The sequence below is a fragment of the Malaclemys terrapin genome, chromosome 24, assembly GCF_027887155.1.
Source record: "Malaclemys terrapin pileata isolate rMalTer1 chromosome 24, rMalTer1.hap1, whole genome shotgun sequence".
In the NCBI taxonomy this organism is placed as follows: domain Eukaryota; kingdom Metazoa; phylum Chordata; order Testudines; family Emydidae; genus Malaclemys; species Malaclemys terrapin.
The window spans coordinates 9,459,800-9,485,518 of NC_071528.1; the positions used below are offsets into that span (position 1 = coordinate 9,459,800).

General features: G+C 42.3%; 1 protein-coding gene across 2 annotated transcripts; it reads left to right on the top strand.

The window, feature by feature from the left end:
- The first annotated feature begins 798 nt into the window (after nt 1-798).
- On the top strand, nt 799-24,815 carry CHAF1A (chromatin assembly factor 1 subunit A). 2 transcript variants are annotated; one of them, XM_054013378.1, is made up of 15 exons: nt 799-1,548; nt 2,333-2,383; nt 2,630-3,435; nt 6,998-7,054; nt 9,556-9,797; nt 10,389-10,449; nt 11,579-11,647; nt 12,303-12,529; nt 13,325-13,493; nt 13,717-13,797; nt 14,016-14,108; nt 15,571-15,829; nt 16,521-17,008; nt 20,099-20,189; nt 23,439-24,815. In XM_054013378.1, exons 1-15 carry the CDS (start codon nt 1,266-1,268, stop codon nt 23,540-23,542), a joined length of 3,081 nt encoding a protein of 1,026 aa, XP_053869353.1. In that variant the 5' UTR covers nt 799-1,265; the 3' UTR covers nt 23,543-24,815. The 2 variants fall into 2 exon arrangements, with proteins under 2 accessions (XP_053869353.1, XP_053869354.1); XM_054013379.1 differs by lacking the exons at nt 799-1,548; nt 2,333-2,383 and adding an exon at nt 2,032-2,292.
- The last annotated feature ends 904 nt before the right edge of the window (nt 24,816-25,719 follow it).

Here is a 25,719-nt window from a genome sequence, read left to right on the forward strand (position 1 = left end):
TTACACACACCAGCCATTGCATGTTTTCCCCACACTAAATCATGTGTGTACATGCACGCTCACTTACATTGCAGAGCCCCTCTACATAACTGCTCAGGAACCTGGAGATGGTGCCACAGGATTTTTTGGGTTTGTGCCAGTAGAAAACCAAACCGCCTTATGTTCTTCCCTGTCCCTGTGCTCATATACTGGCAGGGAGCGCTATCCAGTAAATTAAAGAAGGGGCTAGGAGTCAGGACTACTGGACAGAGCTGTCAGAAACTCAGCAGGTTTAGGTCACATTTCACCAGCCTCTTTGTTTTGGTTCATATGGATACACACGGAATGACCAAATTATTCTATTGTGCCAGTGTAAACCTGGGATCAATTAATTGATTTAATTGGATCATTCAAGATTTACACCAGCATGACTGAAAGCAGAATTTGGCTTTATGACTCCTGCTTTCAGAGGCAGATTACAGTTTGATGGGGCCCTGCGCCAGAGCAAGTGGGGGTAGAGTGACCAGATATCCCGATTTTATAGGGACAGATATCCCTGATTTTTGGGTCATTTTCTTATATAGGCTCCTCTATCCTGATTTTTCACATTTGCTATCTGGTCACCCTAAGTGGGGGTCCCTCCTCCCTCCCTCCAGTGCTCCTGCCGGGGAGCTGGGTCAGCGCATGGAGGTTTGCCTCACTTCGTCCACCTGGCACTCCTGCTGGGGAGCAGGGTCAGGGTACGGGGGGCTTCCCCTGCTCCCCAGCAGAAGTACACAAGAGTGCACATTTTTCAGGGGGCCCCCAATTGGCCGGGGCCACTGGGCATGGGCCCTGTTGTCCCAGTGGCTAATCTGCCACTGCCTGCTTTGAATAAATCCACTGCACACCCAGGCAGAGCAGGGCCGATTGTTCACTTGGGTATTCCACTCAGGCAGGGCAGTGGTCCTTGCACACTCAGGATCATAGGTGATTGCACACTCACTCACTGCATGCTAGGGGTCACCCATTAGGGAGCAGACCCTCTTGCACACTCAGGGGAAGCAGGGCTGCTTGCACACTCAGAGTCATGGCACTGGGGGGGTCACATTCAGGGGGAGCAGGGCCCCTGGCAAGGGCCCACGCAGGGGAAGCAGGACCTCACGCAGAGTCGGTCACACTCTGCCTAGGGCCCATTGCATAAGAGGCGAGCGGCAGAGCCCCACCTGCACAGCACGAGACCCTCACCTGTCCAACCCCCCAGCCGTAACCCAGCCGTGGGTGCTCCAGCCAATCATTAGCCGGGCATGGCATGGTGGCAGCTGTTTGCACCAATGGGCGCGCAGTCTCCTCCAGCCAATAGGCGGCAGCCCCGGACCTCCTCCTCCCGCTGGAGCCGGCTGCGGGGGCGGCTTCTCGCGAGGCTTCGCGGGGGCGAGGTCACATGGGGCCCTCTGGGCCTATCAGCGTGCCGAAGCGTGGAGCCGCCGAGGCTCCCGCCAAATACGAGCGGGAGAAGCTGGCGCGCCCCGGTCCTTGCGGCCGCCGGGGGAGGAGCCAGGGCCGCGCTCCGCGGCCGGGATATGGCAGGTACGGGCCGGGCGGAGGGGGAGCGGGGCTGTGGCGGGGGACGGAGCCCGGGCCGGGCGGAGGGGAGCGGGGCTGTGGCGGGGGACGGAGCCCGGGCCGGGCGGAGGGGAGCGGGGCTGTGGCGGGGGACGGAGCCCGGGCCGGGCGGAGGGGAGCGGGGCTGTGGCGGGGGACGGAGCCCGGGCCGGGCGGAGGGGGAGCGGGGCTGTGGCGGGGGACGGAGCCCGGGGTTCTGTTCCCGGCTCTGGGGCTTGGGCCCGCTCCCGTACATCGGGGGCGAGACCACCACGGCAAAGCGCCCGGAGACCCTGGGGTGCGAGGGGCGCGATGCGCCCCCCCATGGCGCAGCCTAGCTGTTGGGGGGCCGTACGTGGAGCTACTAGCCCTGGCTGGAAGAGGGAGGCGGTGGTTCCCATCTGAGGGGCTACCGGCCCTGATCAAGGGTAGTCCACTGGCCCCTTTGCCAGAGTCGGGCTGCTCCACCTGGCCCCTCTCACGCCCCTTTCCCACAATTTGGGGAGAAGGTTGAATTGCCAATTGTTGATCAGTCAGCAGGGTCTGGCCCTGTAAAACCGCCACTCTCCAATAGTCCTCCTTTGGATGCTGGCCTGGTTGCCCTTCTCCACTTGCGATTAGGACAAGGAGATCTTATTCCTCTATCCCGCAGAAAATGCTTCTCTCTCATGATGCAGCTGGTGATCGACCGACATCATCACGCGAATATTTCCTGAATCTGTAAGAAATGTGAGCGAAACGTAAATGTGTGTTTGTTTTCTACTTGCAGCCATGGAGTGCAGAGACAAACCAGTTATTCCCACAAGGAAACTAGTGCAAGGTAACTTTCGGGAAGAGGGGTGGAGACTTGTTCCTGACCCAACTTGCTTTCTAAAATAGTCTACATCAAATGTTGCATAGACTTGTTAAACCAATCCTGTTCAGTATATGTAGTAACTTCACTTTTGAGCCGATAAAGGATTTCCTTGCACTTTTAAGAACCCATTAACTTTCGTTTAATTTGTTTAGTTTCTCCCCCTGCTGATTTGTATGATTTTACTAAAGTAATGAAATCTTACTATTTCAGCACGGTTGCCTTTCAAGCGTTTGAATCCTGTACCAAAGGAGAAATATGACACAGGCATGGAAGTCAAGAAAGCAAAGAGCTCACAAGATGTTGTTGGTCAAAATAAAGATTCCAATCTAGATACATCACCTGCATCCTTGGACAATATGGAGAATGACTGCCAGTTGGATTCTGAAATGCAATTCACTCCCAAACTTGTTAACGGAAAGGGTCCGTTAGATAACTTTGTACAGAAAAACATGAAAAATAACATGAGAGAAACTGTACTCATATTTGACTTGACAGAGGACTCTAACCACACACTAAGTGATGGCCTAGACCACAGTAAATTAAATTCAGAAGCATCTTCATCTGTAGAGACAACTAATGGTATGATAAAAGATACAAACCAGTCGACTCCATTAAAGCCTGTTCAGAATGCCCAAGTGGATGTTTCAATGGATACCAATCCATCTTATGAAGCTACTGCAAATAAGTATGAAGACTCAATAGATGTAACTAAATCCTGTTCTGAATTATCAAATACACAGTATAATAATTTGGAGAATGAGAGTGAACTCAAGGGTGTTATATTTGAGGGGAAGATGCCTGTAGTAGTTCTGGAGGATATTATGACTGTGAGATCTCCCCGTGTTGTGTCTTTGGAAGGAAGTATGACCTCAGAAAGTGAGACAATGGAATCTTCTCCTGAAGGAGACTCTATACTTACTAATTCCTCATTAAGCTCCCCCTCTTCTACCAGCTCACCTGAGGCACAGAACAGGAGTGATACTAGTCCTTTAGCTGCTTCAATACCTGTTCAGAAGGTTGGTTTTTTGTTTTTAAATGTTTGTTTCATTTGCATGTAGCTAGCATAGTCTCCCACCACAAAATCTATCCTAGGATTTTTTGTAATCCCTTTGTTCTGCCATTTCAAGATGTTAAAGGTCATGGAAAGAGTTCTGAAAAGTATTGTAAGTTGATATACTTTTGCAAAAAGCTCATCACTCATATAGTGAACAAGATTCTCGAATGTTGACTCTTTTAAGGCAGAGAGCTGGATTCTTAGCTATTTCTAAAATGAGTAGTTAAAATAATGTGCATAATCAGTGCATCTTGAGCTGTATATTTTAATGTTATCACAGGTATATTTACGTAACTTAGTCATGAAGCCCTGTGACTTTACACCTGGGTATAATATGTGGGTAAACAGCAGAGTTCAAAGATAATTGTCTATGTAGGACATTTTAAAATCTTACCTTTTATGAAGTTGTCGGAATTGTAAGTCCTCCTATATATACAAGATTGAGTTTTAGGTTGTGGAAGAAGCTGTTCAAGTGTGCAAAATACTGCTTTTTTTTTTAAGTAATATTTATGTAAAATTCCTTGAAGGATAGAAAATGCTCAAACTGCAAGCCTTATTTCAGAAGAATATAGCTACAAATCCATGTGCTGTGTGGGGGTGGGAAGAGGGCAACTCAGATTACTTTTCTGCATCTCTTAAAACTAGTGTGCAAATCTTGTGCTGTCAGCCATCTTGTTAAAATATACACCATCTGATCACGTGCAGTAATCCATTGCTTGACTTTTTTTCCTAAAGCATTAGTTCAAAACTATTTGAGGCACCTGGTGCTGACTGACCAACAGCATCAAGAGTGGAATATAATAGTAAATACACATCTACACTAATTAAGCTTCACGGTAGCTTCGTGTGTGTTAATTTTATGCACTCATTGAATTAGTTTCAACTCAGACTTCTGTTCTAGTGATTGTTAGAACCTTTACAGCACCATGATTTTTGGCAGTGCACTGAGAGGGTAGCTTGGGTTTTTGAAACTGCAATCTGCGCGAATAGTGCTCAAACAATTAATCAAATGGTTTGAATAAAGTGGAGAGGTGAATAGGCTTTTCTGGAATCTATCAACTGAGATGTAAAGTGGGAGTTTCTCTTGCATGAAACACAAAGACCTGATGCTTAATATTGTTGAACCAGAGCAGACCTTGTAACTATGCTTTGGGCACTGCCATCTCCTTCAGTGCAAAAGTATGGTAGACTGTCTGGTCTGTGTATTTGTTTAGTTCTAGCTACCACTTAATTTTGTAATTGTTTTTCTAATAAAGAGGTTCAGGGCTAGGGTGTGGGTACTGCTCTATGAAGAAAGATTGTGAGCAAAATGTGTAGCTTGGCCAAGTGATTTGAGGGAGTGGGGAGGAGGAGGGACACACATGCAACAGAAAGGTCTAAACACTGAGAATGGAGAGAAATTATTTAGGGGGATACAAAGGAGTAATAGGATACAATTAAATGGCTCATAGTCTAATACCAGAAACTTACTGATGAATTAGACTGTGGAATAGCTTCCCAAGTGAGATAGTAGAAGCTCAATTACTGGGGATATCATAACTGGATTGGAAAAAACACTAAAGTGTACTTCAGAGTACTATTATGCATTGGCTGGGGTTTGGACTTCATGAATGTTACATCTCTTCCCTTTCTAATTTCTGTTACATCAGTGGCTTGTGTTTTAGCTAGAAAAAAACAGTTATTGAGTTAAGTTACAAGTAGGTTTGGCAGAATTAAATTTTATTTTATTTTTTATAATTTTGATATCAGTTTTTGTTAAGAACTTTTTTTTTATCCATTTACATTTTCACAGTTGTGGGAAATTATGGGAGGATCTGACTAGTTAATGACAATAGACTTTAAGGTTCAAAAAGTTAAAACTTTATAACCATTAAAACACAAATTGGCAATGTTATATGTCAAAATATACAATGTAAATATCCTTAAATTTCAGAGGTAGTCAATAGGTGGACTGCGGGCCAAATCTGGACCACCAGATACTTTTTGAACAGATCCTGAAATCTTCTTTTTTTTAAACTTTCTCTGGAATCTGGACCTTAATTATACATTGACCAAGAAATTTAGACCCTGATAGTCTAATTTTTATCTCCTAATTTCTCAAGCAGCATTTCTTTCTTTGCCTAACTGTAAATTTTGATTATAAATGAAAATATTTTGTGTACAGTGAAATTGATGCTTACCGATTAAAATGTAATCCTTCCAAGCCTAGTTAAACTTATGATCTTGATCCCTGAATTGACAATATGCTCTTATCTAGTACTATGAACTTGTCTGATACCATACTTGTAACAAACATGAAGGGTAAATGTGCTTCGCTTTTGGCATAATATGGTGATAAACCACTGTTTTTAAACTAAAGCTCCACTTGGAAATCTTGCCACAAAACTGCCAGTGTAATGAAATAAAGGATTTTCGGAGGGGGGTAACCTGCATTCCACAAACTTCAAAATAAGGTAAAATGTCATATCCTTGGTATTTTAATTGAATGGAGCTTTTGCCAAAAATGGGGAAAACAGCACATACTACAGTGTCTGTTCTGTGTGTCCTGGTATTGGCTTCTTTACAAAGTTGCATTAAATGTGTTTAAAAAAAAATGTAAATATGGCTTTACCGACCCAAAGGACCTTATGGCAAGGACTGCATCCTTTCTTATACAAGGCTGAGTGCAGGACTATTGCTTGGTTATACTGCATAAGCATACATCTTTCAGAATAGGAAACTGGGTATTGAATGAGTAAAACATTGTACTACCTGATCTGTATTGAGAAGCCTAGAAAAGGAGAGAATAGAGGGATTTAGCAAAGCTAAGTAAACTACATAAAATACTACAGACAAACTTAATCCATTTAATCATCATGTGAATTACATTGTTTGGTATTCCACAGTTGCCTATACAGAAATTTATACATGTCTAAAACAAGCATAGATGTATTGTTTGGTGGAAGGGTAAGAACAAGAGGGGCCTTTCTTCTCTCTGACAACTTCTTGTCTCATGGTTGTTAAGGACACTCCTTTTATTTGGGTAATGAGGGTCCAAAATCCTGGCACAAATCAGTGGCATACTAGAGTAAAATATTGGCAGTAAGTAGGATCTAACTTTGCTACAGCTTTGGCTCCCCTTGTTATGTTTTAGTGATTTATAGTGGCTTTGTGATTGACTTCTGCTCTTTTATATGTACAAAAATAAAAACCTATTTTGGTTTTTTAAATATACCATGGTGAGGGTACATTAGAGAAGAATATACTAATGCTAAAGTATGCAGAGTAGTAATATAGCATAAGCTTCAGTTTGCAATAAATTCTTATAAATACATGCTTGGTAAATCAGTCTGGCTAGGAATGAAAAGAGCTGAAACCTGCTTCCTAATCTGTAGGAATATTTAACCTATCAAACATGCTGTTGGAGGTCTAAAATTACAGCAAGTTTTGGTTGAGCTCTTCTGGAGAAAGTGCTCTAGGAATTGAGGTACTGAGAATGATGTAGACAGTATGAATCTAAAAACATCTGTACCTTCTAATTTCAGGTGCATCAGAAATTCCTCAAAGGCTCTGCTGAGAAGGAGAAGCTGAGATCGCAAAGAGTAAGGCATTTTCACTGACCTAGAAAGTTTACCTGCTGTGCTTTTTGCGTTGAATAGTAAGCAAAGCCTTTTGCGTTTCCTTTTGGTCCACTTTAACACCTCTCTTCCTGCTTCTCCAGTTCTTCTAACTAAGGAATGTGGAATCTTTATGCATGCAGTTAAAAGTTCTTGGCTTGTCCTGAAATTGCCTAATGCATGAGTAGTAGCTTTGCTTATCTCCTGTGTGATATGCACTATAATATGAATTAAAGAAAAACATAGGTATGTTTCCCACTGACTTCAGAAATGCTGAGAAGGATTCTTTATTTTCCTCAAACTTTTTAACTGACTATATAGATACTCTCGTCATGCATTTCTGCCAAACGGCTTGGAAATCCTGAAGAACCTTTGCTCTAGGGCCGCCTCCTTCAACATTCTTCTTTTCTTGACAGCTACAAATATGATGTTCAGTTTCCATTTTAAAAAAAAAACAATCTGACCGTGGCCTGCTTGCCTGTGTGATTTGCTGGGTGAGCTGGCAGGTACTGCTCCAGGCAGCATTTCTGAGCTGTATCCTATATCCATTAGAAAGCTGCTGGTCAGCTACTCCCTTGTCGTGTTATGGTGCTATCCTGTAATATCACTTCCATACCACTCGTTCCTGTAATGAAGTGCTAATCTAAAGCCCCTGATTAAATAGACTTTTATGCATAATCTGCAACAAATATTTACTTTGTTGCATGCTGGAACTAGACTGGCATTTTGCCAGAAGCTACTAAAACAAGCATCACGTATAAGCACCTATCATGTTCTCTCAGTAACTTGGTTACAAGATCTAATGATGGCCTGTCCCTGTTTCATATAAGCTACATTAACATTGTAGTTTAGATGGAGTTTGGGACAGACTTAGAAATCTTGGCTTTTTATATGCAACATACCTTTGTGCCAACAATCTGTTGTACTCTCGCATTCCATATATACATACTCCTACTTTCAGACATTTGATTGGGCTGAGTGAAAGCCTCTCTAGTGCACCGCTCCTGCTGTTTATTTATATATAAAGGTTTGCTGTTATCTAGACAACTTACAAAGCCACGTCGGCCAATAAATCTTCAGAGGATTGGGTCTTTCTAGCAGTCAATGAAGTGCTTATGAACACATTCTTTATAGGATTGCTGCCACAGACATACTTTTGTATCAGTTTGTCAGACTTCTGTTGCAGATATCTGTGCAGCACAAGCTTTGCTTGGGAAATACAGGCATCTGCTGGAGGCCTGAAATGTGAACTCCGTAGACAGAAGCTAGAAACTGACAGTATGGGGCATTTGGATGTCTAAGTACAGATTTCCTTAGCTCCCAGATATAGCATGTGCATGTAGTGCCATCAAAACAGGGGCTATCTTGGGATCTATCGCTGTACTAAACATAACACAACCTCAGAATATTTCAGTAGATGCTGCAACTGAGAAAAACAGCTCAGGCTTGCCTCAGGATATTCTAATGTAAGTTCTAACATCACTTATGTTTGCCTTCCCTACTCCTCCCATAATACGACTTAGATCAGTGGTCCCCACTTTTTTCATCTGGCAAGCGCCAGATGACAAGCCACGGGGGACTGTGGCGGCAGACAAGCATCCGCCAAAATGCCGCTGAAAATCAGCGGCATTTCGGCGGCGGCACCTCTGGATGACGCTGCTTCTCGGCGGCATTTCGGCGGATGCTCGTCCGCCGGTCAGTACGCAGGCGCACTTAGATGTTGGGGTCCCCTGACTTAAATTATCATAGCAACCCAAGGTGTCAAATTACCTTAAATGAACTGATGAACCAGTAAAAATGTCTCCTTGCTTTTAGAATTATATAGGAAATAAAATATCTGCATAATTGCAAATAGTGGTGGTCATCATGTTTTTAGGAAGTAAAGTGGGTCTCCTTCAGAAACTCCATCTGGATATGAAAGTGATTTCTAATTGGGTTTTCACATTAGGAATCTCTAACAGTAGGTAGCCATAAATGAAAATAAGAGCATGAAAATGCAGTACCTAATAGGATATGTATTTCCCCAAATATCTTTTAAAAACTACCATAATCAAATCTAGAAAAGTCTTGTATACTTAAATTTCCATAAACAAATATGTATTCTCAGACTTAATAATTAAACCATACAACAAAATAGAACACAAACTTCCTTCAGTATGCAGAACATGATTAAAACACTGTACAACTGACAGGCCCATTGCGGAGGAGAGAGGGAGCCAAACCCATTAATCAACAGGTGTTTGAGGACCAGCTTCACAGAATGGTTTAGCTTGCCCAGGCAACTAATGACAGTACGTAAATCCTCTAACTGTCTTACTCCTCGCTGGTAACCTGAAACAAAACCAGGCCACAGGCTAAACACTCAGTGCAAGAACTTACACCAGTAACCCAACAGCACAAACAGTTGTGCTAATCTATTCTTTTGATACATAGCTGCATAATATGCATGACAGGGACATTTATTGAACTGTTTGTTTGGCAACTAGGATCAAGAACGTGCAGATAAGCTGCAGAAGTTGCAAGCAGAAAAGGAGGAAAAAGGGAGGCTGAAAGAAGAGGCAAAAGCCGCAAAAGAGCGGGCCAAGGAAGAGGCAAAGAAGAAGAAGGAGGAAGAGAAAGAACTGAAAGAGAAGGAAAGGAGAGAGAAAAAGGAAAAAGATGAAAAGGAAAAGGCTGAGAAGTTACGAGTGAAGGAGGAAAAACGCAAGGAGAGACAGGAAGCTTTAGAGTAAGTGATTTGTGTCCGTAACTTGTATTGTCCTAGAGTTGTACTGGTTTAAAGGTGCTTGTAGAAATAAGCTATCAACGTTAAGGGGTTGCGCTGATTTAACTATCTGTTTCTAAATAGTTTTAGTACCAGTTTTAACTATGTGGACCTGCCCTTAGTCTTAAGAATTTTCTACTTGAATGCAGATGATAAACTGAGCTCCTACTTTGAAATGGCTGAAAAGTGGTTTCGTGCTTCACCTGAGGTTTTTCCTCTTCATGTCATGGCTGGGGAACGTCTCTTTTTTTTTAAAAAGTGTTTTTATGTTAACCACAAATCCCTCTTCTGGATGTTGGAGTGAGTTGAAAATGGATAACTAGTAATGTAGACATGGTTGAACATATAAACTTCCAGTGCAGAAGACATGAATAGGCTTTTGTTCCACATTCTTGCTGGTTTTGATCAAATGAATGGACTGCCCTTTTGTTCCATTTGTACAATGGGTCTTGGTCCATGACTGGAGCTCCTAGGCTCTACCACAATACGAATAATAAATACTGTCACCTTAATGACTTGTGTGGTAACTCCTTAAATTAACTTTATATTTTAAAGGGCAAAACTTGAAGAGAAAAGGAAGAAAGAGGAGGAGAAACGGTTAAAAGAGGAGGAAAAGGTAAAAATGTCTTGCTTTATTTTGGAGTCTTGCTGTCCCTCTGATGCTTTCTATCTAGGTTCTTGTACTGGAATTGGAGACTGCTAGTGTCCTTGATTGCCCTGACACCCACATTTCCCTTGCTAGATCATCCAGAACATGGCTTCTAATATCCCCCTATCCCCCTCTTTGAATCTCTCCATTTGCTCTCCCTTCTTCGTTGCATCAAATTTAAACTTCTTGTGTTCTTATTCAAAGTGCTATGTATTCAATCTAGTCTTATTGCACTACTCCACCAGTGATGCCTTGGTGCACCTCTATCCATTGCTCCCATCAGTGCTGTGGCCTTTGTTCATACTTGTCCATCTCCACCTTCCTCTCCCCCCAAAATATAAAAGCTTTCTCTGTTCTGGTTTGTCAAGCTGCTGCCCTGTCCATAAATCCTTGTGGAACTTGCCTCTTTCGACAATGCTCACAAATCATGCTGCAGCATGGAGTTGTTGGCCTTCTCGTTCTTGTTTGTGAAGGAGTATCTGGGCCAGTATGGAAATTCTGACCTTTCAGGACTCTGGGCTACAAATGGGGAACAGTGGCAATATGGAAATCCTTTCAAAAGTCACTGGGGGGCAACTCACGTACTTGCTCAGAGGATATTGTGATGGGCTTTTGACAGATCTTCAATCCAAAGCTCTCATAACCCATCCTCTGAGCAGGATAACAGTACAAGCCCTCCACCAAAGCACCATTCTTCCCACTCAAATTCTGACACAGGCACTCAAGTGATGAATTTAAAGCAGGAGAAAAGAGAACTGGAGCAACCCCTTATCCGAACACCTAGCCTCTTTAGCCTGCCCACTTGTTCTGTTGTGTTCAGTTATAGGATTCCAACACAGGACAAGGCAATAGTAGTACATTCATTTGTTATTGATCACTATTGGTGTCCAAATTTGTACTAGGTGTTTCACAGAAAGCAACAACCTTTGTTAATGTTTCATTGTATTACAGGAGCTGAGCAAAAAGACCAAACCCCTCACTCCATACCTCATCCTGGACTTTAGTGAGCTAAAGAGTGTAACCCCTGTTAAAGACTGGGCCATATTAATGTTCATTTAACAAGTTGATAACATGTATTTCAACCCTCTAATTCCAGCGCATTAATGCACAGAAGGCAGAAATCACCAGGTTCTTTCAGAAACCAAAGACTCCACAAGCCCCCAAGGTCAGTTATTGCTAATCATTTTCTTTATTTCTCGGCTTCATTTACTATCTTCTGAACCAACACACTCGTTCCGTTAATGACATGCATCCACACCTTTTTCTTTTCAAGTGAACAAACTTGAGGACTGACTTCTAATTTATTTTAAAAAGTGATGGCTGTGCATCTGTGGTTAGACAATTGAAAACTTTGTGGCTGATGCTGTGAGGGACAGAATTGTAATCTCTTATGGTAGAGATCATACTTCTTGCCAGTTATACTGAAAATCCATGACTCGTTTAATAGTTGTTCCAGGAATGATTACAAGACTTTAATTCTCCTCAAGGGGATCTGCTGAACTCACAAATAATAATTATGTGAGCCGGAGTAGTCAGTAGGCAGACCGCAGGCTAACTACTGACCACCTGATGCTTTTGAACAGACCCCAAAATGTTTTTATTTATTATCATTATTGTTTTTAATTATTTTCTTTGGAGTCTGGACCTTGACTGTGCCTTGGCCAAGAAAGTTGGACCTTGACAAAAAATAGACTACCCCTGATCCTAGCATCTCTTGAAATATCAAGACTTTAGATTTAACTCAAATGGGCTAGTGCTGCTGTTTTTCAGATGCTGATGGATTCAGACTTTAACATTTCTAAACGTACTTTTAATTTCAGACCCTTGCTGGCTCCTGTGGGAAATTTGCTCCCTTTGAAATTAAAGAGAACATGGTCCTGGCTCCACTCTGTCGTGTTGCCTTTGATCAGGACCTCTCAGATCAGTTAGATCAGCTCCTACAAGCACAGAATAATGACATTTCTTTCTTGGAAGAACTAAAGTGCCGCAAGCCACATAAATCTGGACCTACCATTGTCTGTTACCGCAGTGCTGACATAGTCAACAGGTTAGTCTGGGGCTTGGGGTTGCTGTTCACTTACATACCAACTGTGAAAACAGTGTTGGAAAATGGTTTGCACCAACAGCAGTGATCACACCAAAAAGTGGACTTTTTCTTTTAAAATAGTCCTGTATGAGCTTCGTCACCACAGGAAGCAATGTATTGTGATGCAGATTTCCTTGATTCCATACACAAGCTCACAAATCCTTCTCCGCAGGGAGTCTTGCACTTGAACAGTGTCCAGTGCAGAAAGGGAGCGTTCCGTTTGCTTCATCTAGGGTTTTGTCTACATTGGCACTTTCATCAAAACTTTTGTTGCTCAGGGGTATGAAAAAACACCCCCTTGAACGACAAACGTTTTAATGACAAAGCGAAGCTACCAGCCCTCGTTGGAGGTGGTTTTATTTTGTCACCGGAAAGCTCTCTCCCGGCGATAAAGAATGGCTACACTGCAAACCTTACAACGGCGCAGCTGCAGTGGCACAGCCACCATGTTGTAAGGTTCGCTGTGCAGACATAGCCTAAATAACATGGCTTTAACAAATAGGTGCCGTCAGATAGTTAAACCAGAGCTGCTATCACACACAGGTTGGTGTCGTTATTTAGGGAGGGACCCTGGCCAGGATAGAAGCTTTGTCCTTACAAGCAGACGGTGGCGAAGTGTCATTAATTCAAACACTCTAGAATTGTTTGAGACTGCTGAACTGAAGAGGGTCTCTCAGGCCTTTAAGTGATGTCTGTGGCTTCTCTCTGAGCAGCAGTGGAGTGTGAAACCACTGAGGGCTGTGTTTGTTTCAACAGTGATGTGGTGATAGTGGATAGCTGCAAAATGGACAATGTTCCCGAAAGGAAGAAGTTTGGCAGGATGAAACTCCTACAGTTTTCTGAGAATCATCGACCTGCATACTGGGGCACATGGAATAAGAAAACCACTGTCATTCATCCCAGGAATCCCTGGTCAAAGGACAGTGTAAGCATTTCACAATCAGCATGGTCTTACCCATGCCTTACTGATTGCTCTCTTTCAATTCTGAAGCAGACCTTGTCTCCAAATACCCATGCGTTCTTCTCTTGCATTTCACAGACCAGTTGTCATTTATTCCCTCTTGCTGCTGTTTGAATTGTTGCATGAACTCTTGCATTGCTCTCTGAGTTCACTGACTGAGTGGTGACGTGGACATTTCTCATTACAGAAACTGCTCGACTATGAGATAGATAGTGATGAAGAGTGGGAAGAGGAAGAACCAGGAGAATCTCTCTCTCACAGTGAAGGGGTGAGGATTTCCTGCGCTAGCCAGCCTTAAAGTTATGGAGATGATTCAAAAGAAACATAGCTGTCATAGTGGACTGAAGCTTTGTTGTTGTTAGTTTCAAACCAGACAAATGACGCTCTTTTCTGAGATTGTTCACGTCTGGATTCTTGCTGCTTGTTGAAACTCTTGCTAGGTGATTTATAAAGTGCAGTTTCTAGTAAAGTTAACTTTATCTTCAGGATGATGAGGAGGAGGGAGGAGAAGATGAAGATGATGATGATGGCTTTTTTGTACCCCATGGGTACCTATCGGAGGATGAAGGAGTGACAGAAGTAAGTGAACTGAGTGACCATGGGCCTCAATTTCCTTGTTTCCCAAATGTACTGTGTAATACGTTGCATACCTTTCAGGAGGGCACTGCTGGGTTGGCTCAAATGTCTAAAGGTTTGGGCGCTGTTCTCATTGGTGCAAACTGCATGCTTTGCTAGTTGGTAGAGGAGAGGCAGCCTGCTCTGAATAGGACGGGTCTGCTTATCTGTTTAACAAATAAATGAAATGTATACTTCAGCCTTTAATACTAGCACACTCTACAGTCAGTTAGCATATCGGTGTCTTTGCGCTTCCAGATAGGTATATACTGCAGCATTTTGATCCAAGCAGGGGAGAACAACATTGGACAGAGGCAGTTTTATTCACTTACAACCTGTTGTTACAAAGAGGGATGTATCAGAGTTTAATATGTTGTATGGCCATATGAAAATCCAAGAAAACTCTTCTATGGTGAGTGGAGTAGAGGAAGGTTGAGCTAGGAGAAGGAGCTACCAATAGCATATAATGATTTCTCCCACCTCTCTAATAGCACATTTGTATAGTGAGTGGTAGTTAGAGGAGCATTTGAAATACCTGTAACACTGTAGTGAAAGACCATGCTGATCGTAAGCTTCTGCCCAGGATGAAAAGGGTGAGTTAGAAATTCCACCAGACCAAAGGATGACACACTTTGCTGTATGGGCAACGTAAAACCGAATGCGAGGATGTTCTCTCCTCAGCGTGAAAACCCACAGCTAGGAATACTCCAGCCAGAAGAGAGGAAATAAGCAGCTCATAATGGTCTCTTCAGTGCTTTAGCCGGTTGGTCTCAGGGAAAATGTGTAACATCCCAGGAAAGCTTCTACAACAGGGTGACCCTACACTTGGAAGCTTTACTTCTAAACAGCTTATAAAGAGACATTCATCAGGAATGGGCTGAAATCCCATCCTTGAGAGTAAGGATGCCAGGGCTTCCCATCTAGTGTTTGATTTTGAGATATAGGTATACCTATATACACTCTCTTTTAGAAGAGTTGCAATTTTGAAAACTTTGTTTTTCAATGGATATGGGACTCAGGAAACCAGTGTTCTAGTCTCAGCTCTGCCCCTGGCCTACTGTGTAACTTTGATTTACATCTCCTCCCTATGCCTCAGTTCTCCATCTGTAAATGGGGATATTTCCTGTCTATGTGATTCATGGATGACAAGCTCTGTGACAGCTAAATATTTAGTGAATCACCACCTGACCATCAGAGATTGATAATGGGGGGGTTTCTGGCACTTTTACTGTCAAGCTGTGACAATAACTATTTCTCAGCATTGTATGGGTCTATTAATTTGGTAGCTTTCCTCCCGAAGTATTTCCTTCAAACATTGTACCTCATACTTCTGATTTATCATGGCTCTGAACACACCATGAAGCAGAAGTGAGGGAATTTCAGTTTTTCTGGAATTAGTGAGTCAGAGGCTTTTCTTGACTTTCAGGAGCATGATCCAGAGAATCAAAAAGTTCGTCAGAAGCTGAAAGCAAAGGAGTGGGATGAACTGATAGCCAAGGGGAAGAGGTTCCATGTTCTTCAGGCAGTGAAGATTGGCTGTATCTGGGAAACAGAAGAAAGCAAAAGCAGTGCCCATGCAGACCTAAAGGTGCTTCAGCAGTTTGCAGTTTGTATTCTGGATTCATCTGTTGCCGAGGAAGAGCAGATGCAGAAAACGAGCAAAAAAAGGACAAAAGACCAGCAAAGTAAGACTGGGAAGGGCCAAACCTTTGTGATTTCGCCTAGCCGTAAATCAGATGTCGCCTGTGAGGAAACCCCTCACGTATCCAATCTGTTTGTTTAAAATTCAAAATAATGAATAGTGTTAAATGACTAGTGTGAAGTCTGAAATATTTGCACGTGAACTTGGTGGAAACTTTTCCATGCTGGGTAGTTCTAACTATGTTCCATCTGAAATCTGTTGCTTGCTTTAAACGCTGGAGCCTTTTGCTGAAAAAAAGATTAGAAAATAAGACCATTTTGAGTTCAATTATATCCCTATATACTATTAATTGACAATTAATGCTAAAGAGGCAGAACTAGTTAACAGAAAGGATGCTAATACCATGAAAACAGAGGGAGGGCTAGAGCAGGAGATGGAGTTGGATCTGTGGGTTCTATCCCCAATTGATACTGATTTGAGTTTAACAATATTTTTTCCTCTCTGTAAAATGGTGGGTATAATACCATACTGGGCAGTTGCGCTGCTTGTATTCCAAAATCCCTTTAAGCAAAGTGCTCTCCCCATGTACTCTGAGTGACCACAACCCTTGTGTGTGGGTTTTTTGGTAACAATTGCTTAGTTTAGATCAGTGAGTCAATGATTTATCCTGAGCTCTAGGCATATATACCAGCTTGCCTTCAAAAACATACATGCAATCGTCTTTCTCTCTCCAGTCCTGGGACAACTGCTTCCGCTGCTCCATGGGAATGTCAATGGAAGTAAAGTGATCATCCATGAATTCCAGGAGTGTTGCCGCCAAGGACTGTTCAGTGAAACGGCCCTTGCCCCAGATATTGGTGATGCTAGTCCTACAAGTCCCAACACTTCCCGCCCGCAGACTCCAGTCAACGAGGACTCTGCTATCCCTTCCAAAGCCAGACTAAAGCGAATTATTTCAGAGAACTCTGTGTATGAGAAGAGACCTGAATATAGGATGTGTTGGTATGTCCACTCAGAGGTGCTGAAAAGCTTTGACCAAGAGCACCTTCCTGTTCCTTGTCAGTGGAACTACATCACACCAGTCCTTTCTGCAGCCAAGGAGGACAATAGCAGCGTACCAGGAGTGACAGTGATACAAACCACTCCAGTTTCAGTAAAGAGGAAGTCCACAGGAAGCATGTCTATCACCAAGTTCATGAAAAAACCTAGGGATGCAGAACAGGTGAGTTCCTTTAAGAACATTCTAACTTTATGTAACTCAGAAGAGGATGAGAACTATTAACATAAAATAGTGATGATCTAACTAGGCAAGCCTGGATCTCCTTATAGATGGCAAAATGCTAGTTTTGCAGAGGGGAATATTGTCATGAATTTCATTGCAATGAATCCCTTGTGGGCTGGGGTGGCAAGAGAGCGGAAGCTGATACATATTCAAATTAATGTAAGATGCTTCTTTGGAGTTCTAGTTTTCAAGTTGAATAGGAAGTTTAATTTAAAATATTGGCAACTTTTCGGTCCCTCCACTTTCCCCTATGTGGGTAATGATCACCTCCAAACCACAAATGTTTTCTGAACACCTAGCTAAACCTGCTTATACTGCAGATCTCATCTTATATGCATGCGAAACAGTACATTCTATCGCTGTCAGATATCCTCCTTGCTGCCTAGCCTTGACTCACTACTCTCACCTCTTGCTCTCTGTTGCTTGTATGTATTGAACATAAGCTGTAAGTACCTGTGGACTAAATCCTTAACTGTTGCTTGTAAGGCCTCATAGCACTGTAGATCGGCAAAATATACACACCAAGGTAACTGTCAAGACAATCTAGTAAGCTTAGAAAGTCCTAGAGTACAACATGAGGCAAAACTGAATGCTTATAATGTGCTCTCGTTTTAGGCTACATGTTTCCTTCTGCTCTCTTCCCTGCTTCTCAGTGTAATTGCAGATTTTAATAAGAATTTCAGCTGTTACATTGCTCTTAAATTTCCCTTTCAAGATGCATGGGTCCTAAACATGCCTCTCAACACGTGGCGTACCTCATCTCGTGTAGTAAATGCCACCATAGCAACTATGTGGGTGAAACTAGACAATCACTATGCTCTCGAATAAACTCTCATAGGAAAATGATAAAAGACAAATACCGTATCACCTGTGGGTGAACACTTTTCACAAAGCGATCACTATAGCTGACCTCTCAGTCCTCAAAGGAAACCCGCACAACACTTTCAACAGACAAGCCTCGAAGCTTAAATTAATAAATGTACTAGATACTAAAAATCATGGACTGAAAAGACACTGGATGTATGGCTGCTTATAATAATCTATAACCCATTAAGAGCCCCCTTTCCTTTCCTTCCTGTGACTGGAGGGGTATTAATGGGCCACTTCACCCTGAATGGTCCCTTGAAATGTGATAACTACTTAGGCTAAACAATCTGTTCCATCTTGTATTTAGCTGTGACACTTTGTCAGTTTCTCAGACCTGAAGAAGAGCTCTGTGTAATATCCTAGGACCAACAGGACTACACCAACGCTGCATACTTTTATTAGTTATTTCAAGAGATGTCTATTTGTAAGTCCAGTTAAAAGCTAGAAAAGGTTGTGTTCGTTAAAGCCACAATCAGGGCTTTAACTTCTGTGTATCTTAATTATCTTCCCAGCTCCCAGAGTGTCTGCTCTGAGTCTGGGGCAATAAAGAGGGAGTTAAAGGTTGTTTTCCAATTCAGTGCTGTCAGGGGCTTGCCTATGCACAGAATGGAACAGAGGTAGAGCTTTGCTCAGCAGACTGCATGCATTTCTTGTCCCTTTATCTGCAAGCTTGGGGAGAGAAGCTGTGACTGAAGCTCCTTCCTCTACTTACTACCATCTTACTCTTAGCATGTTGGGCCTTTTTCTCTTCTCCCTCATGTGAAGCTGCTGAGTAACACCATTTTGGAGGCTTGCACTGAAGCTGTTCCTGCCCCCAGAGTTCCATCTGGCTATTGACTGGCCTACACACTGAGTAAGACAGAACCTAAAACCTCTGCTTGGTATTCACTCAAGCAGTTAACTATGGGCCATGATCCTCCTGCAAGAGGAAGGGAAGAAGGGGGAGACTGAGGGTACTGGTAAACAGTATTATTCTACAGACCCTCTAAAGCTCTGGATGCTGCTAAAGGCAACTTCTTAAAGTAGAACTCCATACTCGGGACACCGTGCAGTTTGGACCGAGGTGCAGAAAGCTTTCAGAAAGGATATTTGCATTAGTGCCTTCAAGTCAACTGCTGCTCTGTCTTATTGTTCCTCCCCTCAAATAGGGTGGGTGCTTGTGGGAAAAATCAAAATCAGATTGTTTGGATCCATGCAGCCATGTCTCAGTGAAAATACCTTTCAGTAAGCTGTCTTCTTTTCCCTCTTCTTACCTAGTCATCCTTCTGCTATCATGATATTCCATCATGCTTTCTGGATCTGTCTTCCAAATTCTGGTGCTCTTAAGTTGAACTCTTTAAGTTGAAGAGCAAGAGAAAGTCACTACTATAACTGAGAACCAGTGCACATGTGAACAAACTGAATCTTGATTAATGCATAGCTTTAAATTAAAACATGAAGGATATTCTCAAATCTAGGTTTTTCTCTCTAAATCCAGGAAAAATAATAGAAGCAATTCACTGTGGAGTAAGCACAACATCCCTCAGTTCCTTTAATTCCACTCTTGTGCTCCCTTTGGCTCAAAAGCAGCAGTCACCACTGTTCTCATTACTGTTCTATAAAAAAGGAAAAATGAGTTCCTTTTTAAACACTGAAAAACAAATCCTGAAGGGGAAATTTTGGTAGGAAAATTATTATTTTCATATAATTTTATGATTCCCTATTGAAAGTAAGAAGAAACTTTTAAAATGTTTTAATTTAAAAATGAAAGTGAAACTTCCCTTTCAGAACAAAGCCTGAGATCATGTTTCAGCTCAGGGTGAACAGTTTGTACCTTCCTTACACACAAGACAATGAATAATAGCCCCTATGTTTTAGAAAGCAGTTTTTTGATACAGCAACTTGTGTAGCAGGAAATCTGAGAGTAATATAAATGCTGACTTTTGACAAGGGGCCCAGGCTGTGTGTGAAGTCAGATTAGTTCATCCCTGGGGAACACTAAGTCCAGGTTTGTTCAGGATATCCTGAAAGCACTGTAAGAAATGCTCACTATAGAAAGACTTGAAATCCTTTCTGTGCTGCCTAATCCACTGGAGAACTTGTTCTGATCGTTTTGCATGTTAAACAGTCACTGGCAGACTTAGTCGCTACTACCTCTGGTGCAGCTTTTTGATTTCTTTAAAGGCTGAAGTGGTGGAAATGGATGGGTTCCAGGCCGACACTGAAGAAGAGGAGGAAGATGACTGCATGATTGTGGACATACACCCAGGGAAAGGTGAGAAATGATCTCTGACAAATGGCTTTTGACAGATTGGCTCCCAGGAGCCACCCAGTGAAATACTGCTTAACAGGCTAGTAAATTCAGCAGCATGTGAACAGGCCATGCAGCTAACACCATTGCTATTCTTCCTACCATTATTCCCACCTGGGCTAGTTCATTTTGCATAACACCTACTATTGACACCTCCTCTGTTAGTGCTGCTGTCACCCTCCCCAGTCCACATTTGCTCTTCGCTCCCAGATGCCAAGTTGTCCTAACCTTGGCTGAGGGTTTTGCTGCCTGCTCTTCTATAACACTTCCCCACACCACTTAATAGGTCCCAGACCAGCAGACCTTACTAGTGCTCCATCAGTCTCCCTCCTCTAACCACTCCTGCCATTTCAGAGACAAGGGGCGTGAGGTAATATCTTGTATTGGACCAACTTCTGTTGAGGAAAGAAGCTTTCGAGCTACCCAGGGCTGTTGTCTGAAGAAGAGTTCTGTGTCGTTCGAAAGTTTCTTTTTCCTCAACAGAAGTTGGTCCAATAAAAGATATTCCTCACCCACCTTGTGTCTCTAAGATCCTGCGATCAACATTGCTACAATACTACTGCGAATTTCCCATTCCAGTCGGTACTAAGCTGGACCTCCTCTTTCCTGCCCTGCTCAGTGCTTTGATCAATCATCTGGATTATAATCACTCCTCGTGCCAGGAGGAAAAAGTGACCTCTGCACCCCCCCCCCCCCCCCCCCCCAAAAAAAAAAAAAAAGTCAGGGTTGGGTGAGGATATGACAAGAACAGTCTGGAAACACTTTGCACTTATGCAAATTGCTTGAGAGTTGTTTTTGGCTGCTAGGCTAATTATCACTGATTTATACTGGTAGATAAAACACACTGTTCTCCCCTTCTTTGGGAGAAGTAATCTTCAACAGAACAAATGAAACCCTGACAATACACCGCCTGCACAAGGTGCTATGCTTGCTGAGAATTGTGAGTGCCTGGCCTTCTGCATGTTCAGAAGTGCAAACGGTTAACACAAGAATCTCTCTAAGGTTGTGTAGGCTTTTGCTGCAGGACCCTTACCGACCTGGTTTTGCAAAGCATTACACGTACACCCTCTTTGTGGTGGTTCTCCTCATGAAAATGCGGCTAGGTAATAAGCAAGGCTCCTGTTTGGCAGATGAGGAATCCCATCCTTGCCGCAGAATTCTGCTCCAGAATCTAAGTCATCATTTATATGCTGCTTTTTTTTAGATCTTGTTGTGAAAAGGACCTTAAGAGTATGAGTCAAGGCAATATTTACAGCCTTGACATAGTAGCTGAGGGGGTGGAACTGCTTCTTTCCTCTCACTGGGGTTTTACCTGAACCCTGAAGTTAATTTCATTAAGTATTTCTCTGTGGGTCAGTTAGTACAAAACAATACTACAGCTGTCCCTTACATGGTTGTCAGAGCCTTCAGTTCCCCTAATGACTTCTGCAATGGAGCTCATCTTTGTAAGACTGTCTCTGCAGAGCCCCAGTGTAGAAGTTACCTGGCGCAGATGTGGGGTGAACAATGTTCCTTGATTCTACATTCCATAGACGGAGGGTATTAAAATGTCCCACCCCTTTGAAAAAACAAGGAGTCCTTGTGGCACCTTAGAGACTAACAGATGTATTTGGGCACAAGCTTTCATGGGCTAGAACCCACTTCATCAGATGCATGGAGTGGAAAATACAGTAGCAGGTATACATACATAGTACATGAAAAAGATGGGAGTTGCCTTACCAAGTGGGGGGTCAGTCTAATGAGACAATTCAATTAGCAGTAGAATACCAAGAGAGGAAAAATCACTTTTGTAGTGGTAATGAGGGTGGCCCATTTCAAACAGTTGACAAGGTGTGAGTTACAGTAGGGGGAAATTAATAGGGTAAAATTACATTTTGTAATGACCCATCCACGCCATCTTTATTCAGGCCTAATTTGATGGTGTCCAGTTTGCAGATTAATTCCAGTTTTGCAGTTTCATGTGGGAGGCTGTTTCTGAAGTTTTTTTGTTGAAGAATTGCCACTTAAGTCTGTTACTGAGTGACCAGTGAGGTTGAAGTGTTCTCCTACTGGTTTTTGAATCTTGTAATTCCTGATGTCAGATTTGTTTCCATTTATTCTTTCGCGTAGAGACTGTCCGGTTTGGCCAATGTACAGGCAGAGGGACATTGCTGGCACGTGATGGCATATATCACATGGGTAGATGTGCAGGTGAATGAGCCCCTGATGGTGTGGCTGATGTGGTTAGGTCCTATGATTGTGTCCTTTGTATTTTCCACTCCGTGTATCTGATGAAGTGGGTTCTAGCCCATGAAAGCTTATGCCCAAATAAATTGGTTAGTCTCTAAAGTGCCACACGGACTCCTCGTTGTTTTTGCTGATTCAGACTAACACAGCTACCAGTCTGAAACCTCCCACCCCTTTGAGTCATCTCTGTTCTCTACCAGCTGGAACTGTCATGGTACCATCCTCCCCTTTTTTCTGTTGCTTAATAGTATTTTTAAATATTAGGTACATTAAGATAAAATTGTGTGCATTATTTGAAATGCACAGCGAGATTCTTTGCAGTCCCAAAAAAGCAGAGCAACTTAAAGGCTCTAACCTCTTGTGCTGAGAAATAGGGCTCTTTCTGTTCAGGGTTTCCTCTAAGGACTTCTCTAAACACAAACTTGAACTGGTTTGACAGTGATTTTTTTTAAGTAGTAAATAAATCAGTGCAAAAGACTGGATGACCATTTTTGGTGTAAACAGAATTTATTTTGGCTAAGTTTGATTTAACTGTAAAGGACAATCTAAAATCAGCCACTGAAAAGTGTCTACACGGGCTTGTACCAGTAATGCATACTTTGAGTAGACAACCCCGAAGACTTGAGGTATGTCTACACTACCCACTGGATCAGCGGGCAGCGATTGATCCAGCGGGGGGGGGGAGAGATGTCGATTGATCACGTCTAGTCTGGACATGATAAATTAACCCCCGAGCGCGCTCCCATCGAGCGCTCGGGGGTTAATTTATCCTCCACCACGGCAAGTCGCTCTTAGTACATCGACTTCAGCTACGTTATTCACATAGCTGAAGTTGTGTAACTTAGATTGATCTCTCTCCCTCCCCAAGTGTAGACCAGGCCTCAGACAGAGGCTCTAACACTAACTACACTTTTCAATGAGGATATATTGCAAGTGCTGAGTTGCACTGTATTAGTTGTGAAAGTGTAAAACATTTTTCTACTTCAGATTCTACATCTGCAATTCCTGAAACTGCTTCAGAATCAGATGGTGCAATGGAGATTGTCCCTATGCAGAAGGCTATTGCAGTTGGCCCATCGAACGCAGTTTGATCCTTAATACCTACTAACCCCCTCTGTATGTATGTAGAATTTTTAGGATTTTAAACTTGTGTATCTTTGTACAAGATACTTGAAAGTATTCCATATTTCTTGTAAAGAGAAGACAGCACTTTGGTCTAAAGCAGAACAGATGAAAGCTTGAAAATTTTAGTTTTAATATTTTTAGCTAAAAATATTGCATATTAATCTGTCTTTAATAAAGCATTATTGAAATTGATATTTTGTATGAAAGTATCTAACTTGTGCTCGCTAAGCAAAGTTAGCTGTGTGATCTTGCAAATGTAAGCTTAAGACTTGCCTATGGGCATTACAGTCTGTTCATAATTCTGTATAGCATGGCTTTTGGGGCATAAATGGTGACGTGTACAATTATATTTGAATTTATGCTACCATTATTTTGTCCTGTTTCTGGTCTGCCTTTCATCACCAGGGATGACTGTTCTGTGGGGGGAGGAAGAGCATGTATGTGAGGTGATATAGGCCAGCGTTTCTCAATGACTGGTTCATGGGCTGGCACGGGTCCCTGAGATCTCCCTGACACTAGGAAGGCAGCAAGTTGGCCCCTGGCATCAAAAAGGTTGACATACTGGAATAGGATGAAACCAACTGAATCCAGGTGAAGAGTTGAAGTGTCTGACATACAGATTTGTTTTAAAACCCTGATTATCTATATAATTAGGCTTGGCAGAATTTGATTTTATCATTTTTGTTTATTTTTAAGCTTTATTAGTTTAAAACTTCAGTTGTGCAAAATTGTGGGAAATTATGGGGAACAGAATTATTTAATGACACAGATTCAAAACGTTAAAGCTTGAATGGTTAAAACACACATTGTCAACATGTCAAAATATACAAAGTAAATGTCCTTAAACTGTTAACTAAAGTTCTCAATTAAGTTTTTCTTAGGAATAGAAATATTTTCTTTGGTTTGTGTATAATGACATTGTTTACTGAGCAAATCCTTCCAAGCCTATACATAATCAGTGATATGCATTTTTTTGCATATACAACTTCAGTGGGAGCTTATCTAAATTGATCTAAATTTTCAGGCTCTATGCATCTCATGATCTGCTTGCCATTTGAAAGCCAGTGCTATAATATGTTGACTCTAGGTAGGCAGGTAAATGTATACTCTGAATCTCCAGAGCATATGAGGGATGATTTGACAGATTTTTTTTGCTTGATTTCTGCCAGACTACATACTTGTCATTGACTACACAGTTTCATAGATTTTTTTTTCTAATGGCTAAAAAGGACCATTAGATCCTCCCAGTCTAAACTCCTCCAAAACAGACTCTAGAATTTCTTCCAATAATTCCTGCGTTGATTCCTAGTAACTGTAACTACAGCAGGTGTGTAAAAGACACTTGAGTAATGGAGAATGTTAAGTGTATTTTATTTTCAGTTTCAATTTGTCTACTAGATTAGCCCTTCTAGCACTGGTTATCTTTGCCCTGTGTATATATATTTACAGACTGATCAAATTGCCTCTTTCATAAAGAACCAACTCTTACTGGAAAGCATGGTCCAGCATTCAGATAATCTTGTAGCTCTTTTCTGATTAGACTTCCACTTCCACTACCTGTTTCCTGGGGGGGGGAGAATATCCTGTTGCCATCAGCTATACCCCTGTGATGGCTTCTAGTTACATTTTAAAAAGTTAGCTTTCTCGAGACCTCACGGTAGCCTTCCTCTAGGTCATCCCTATGCAGGGTATGATCTTGAACTCAAGGGCCAGCCTCATCTCTATCCACTTAAGACTCACTTCTGCCTAGTGGATCAGTTAACTTGTACCCTCTCACTGAAGGTTAAAGTGAGAGGGGGAAGAGAGACCTTACATTGTTTTTCCTTTTTTTTACCATTTTACTCTTAACTCTGCAGTTGGGTTGGGACTATCACACTCTAGTGGAGGGAAAGTGAACCCTTTAAGAAACATACTGCAACTAAGGACACAGAGTTATATCTATATTAAGGAAAAAGCATATAAAATGTGCACACCTCTTCTTACAGCCATGGCCACTGACATCACTACCACTGTGTCAAGTTTTTCTGAAGAAGAACTTAAGCATGAAATTGTCAGTACTAGCTAAATGACTAAGCTCTTCAACTCTACCCCATCTGTATGTTTAGGCCTCACCATTTTTTAATAAGCTTAGTGAAATTAATTT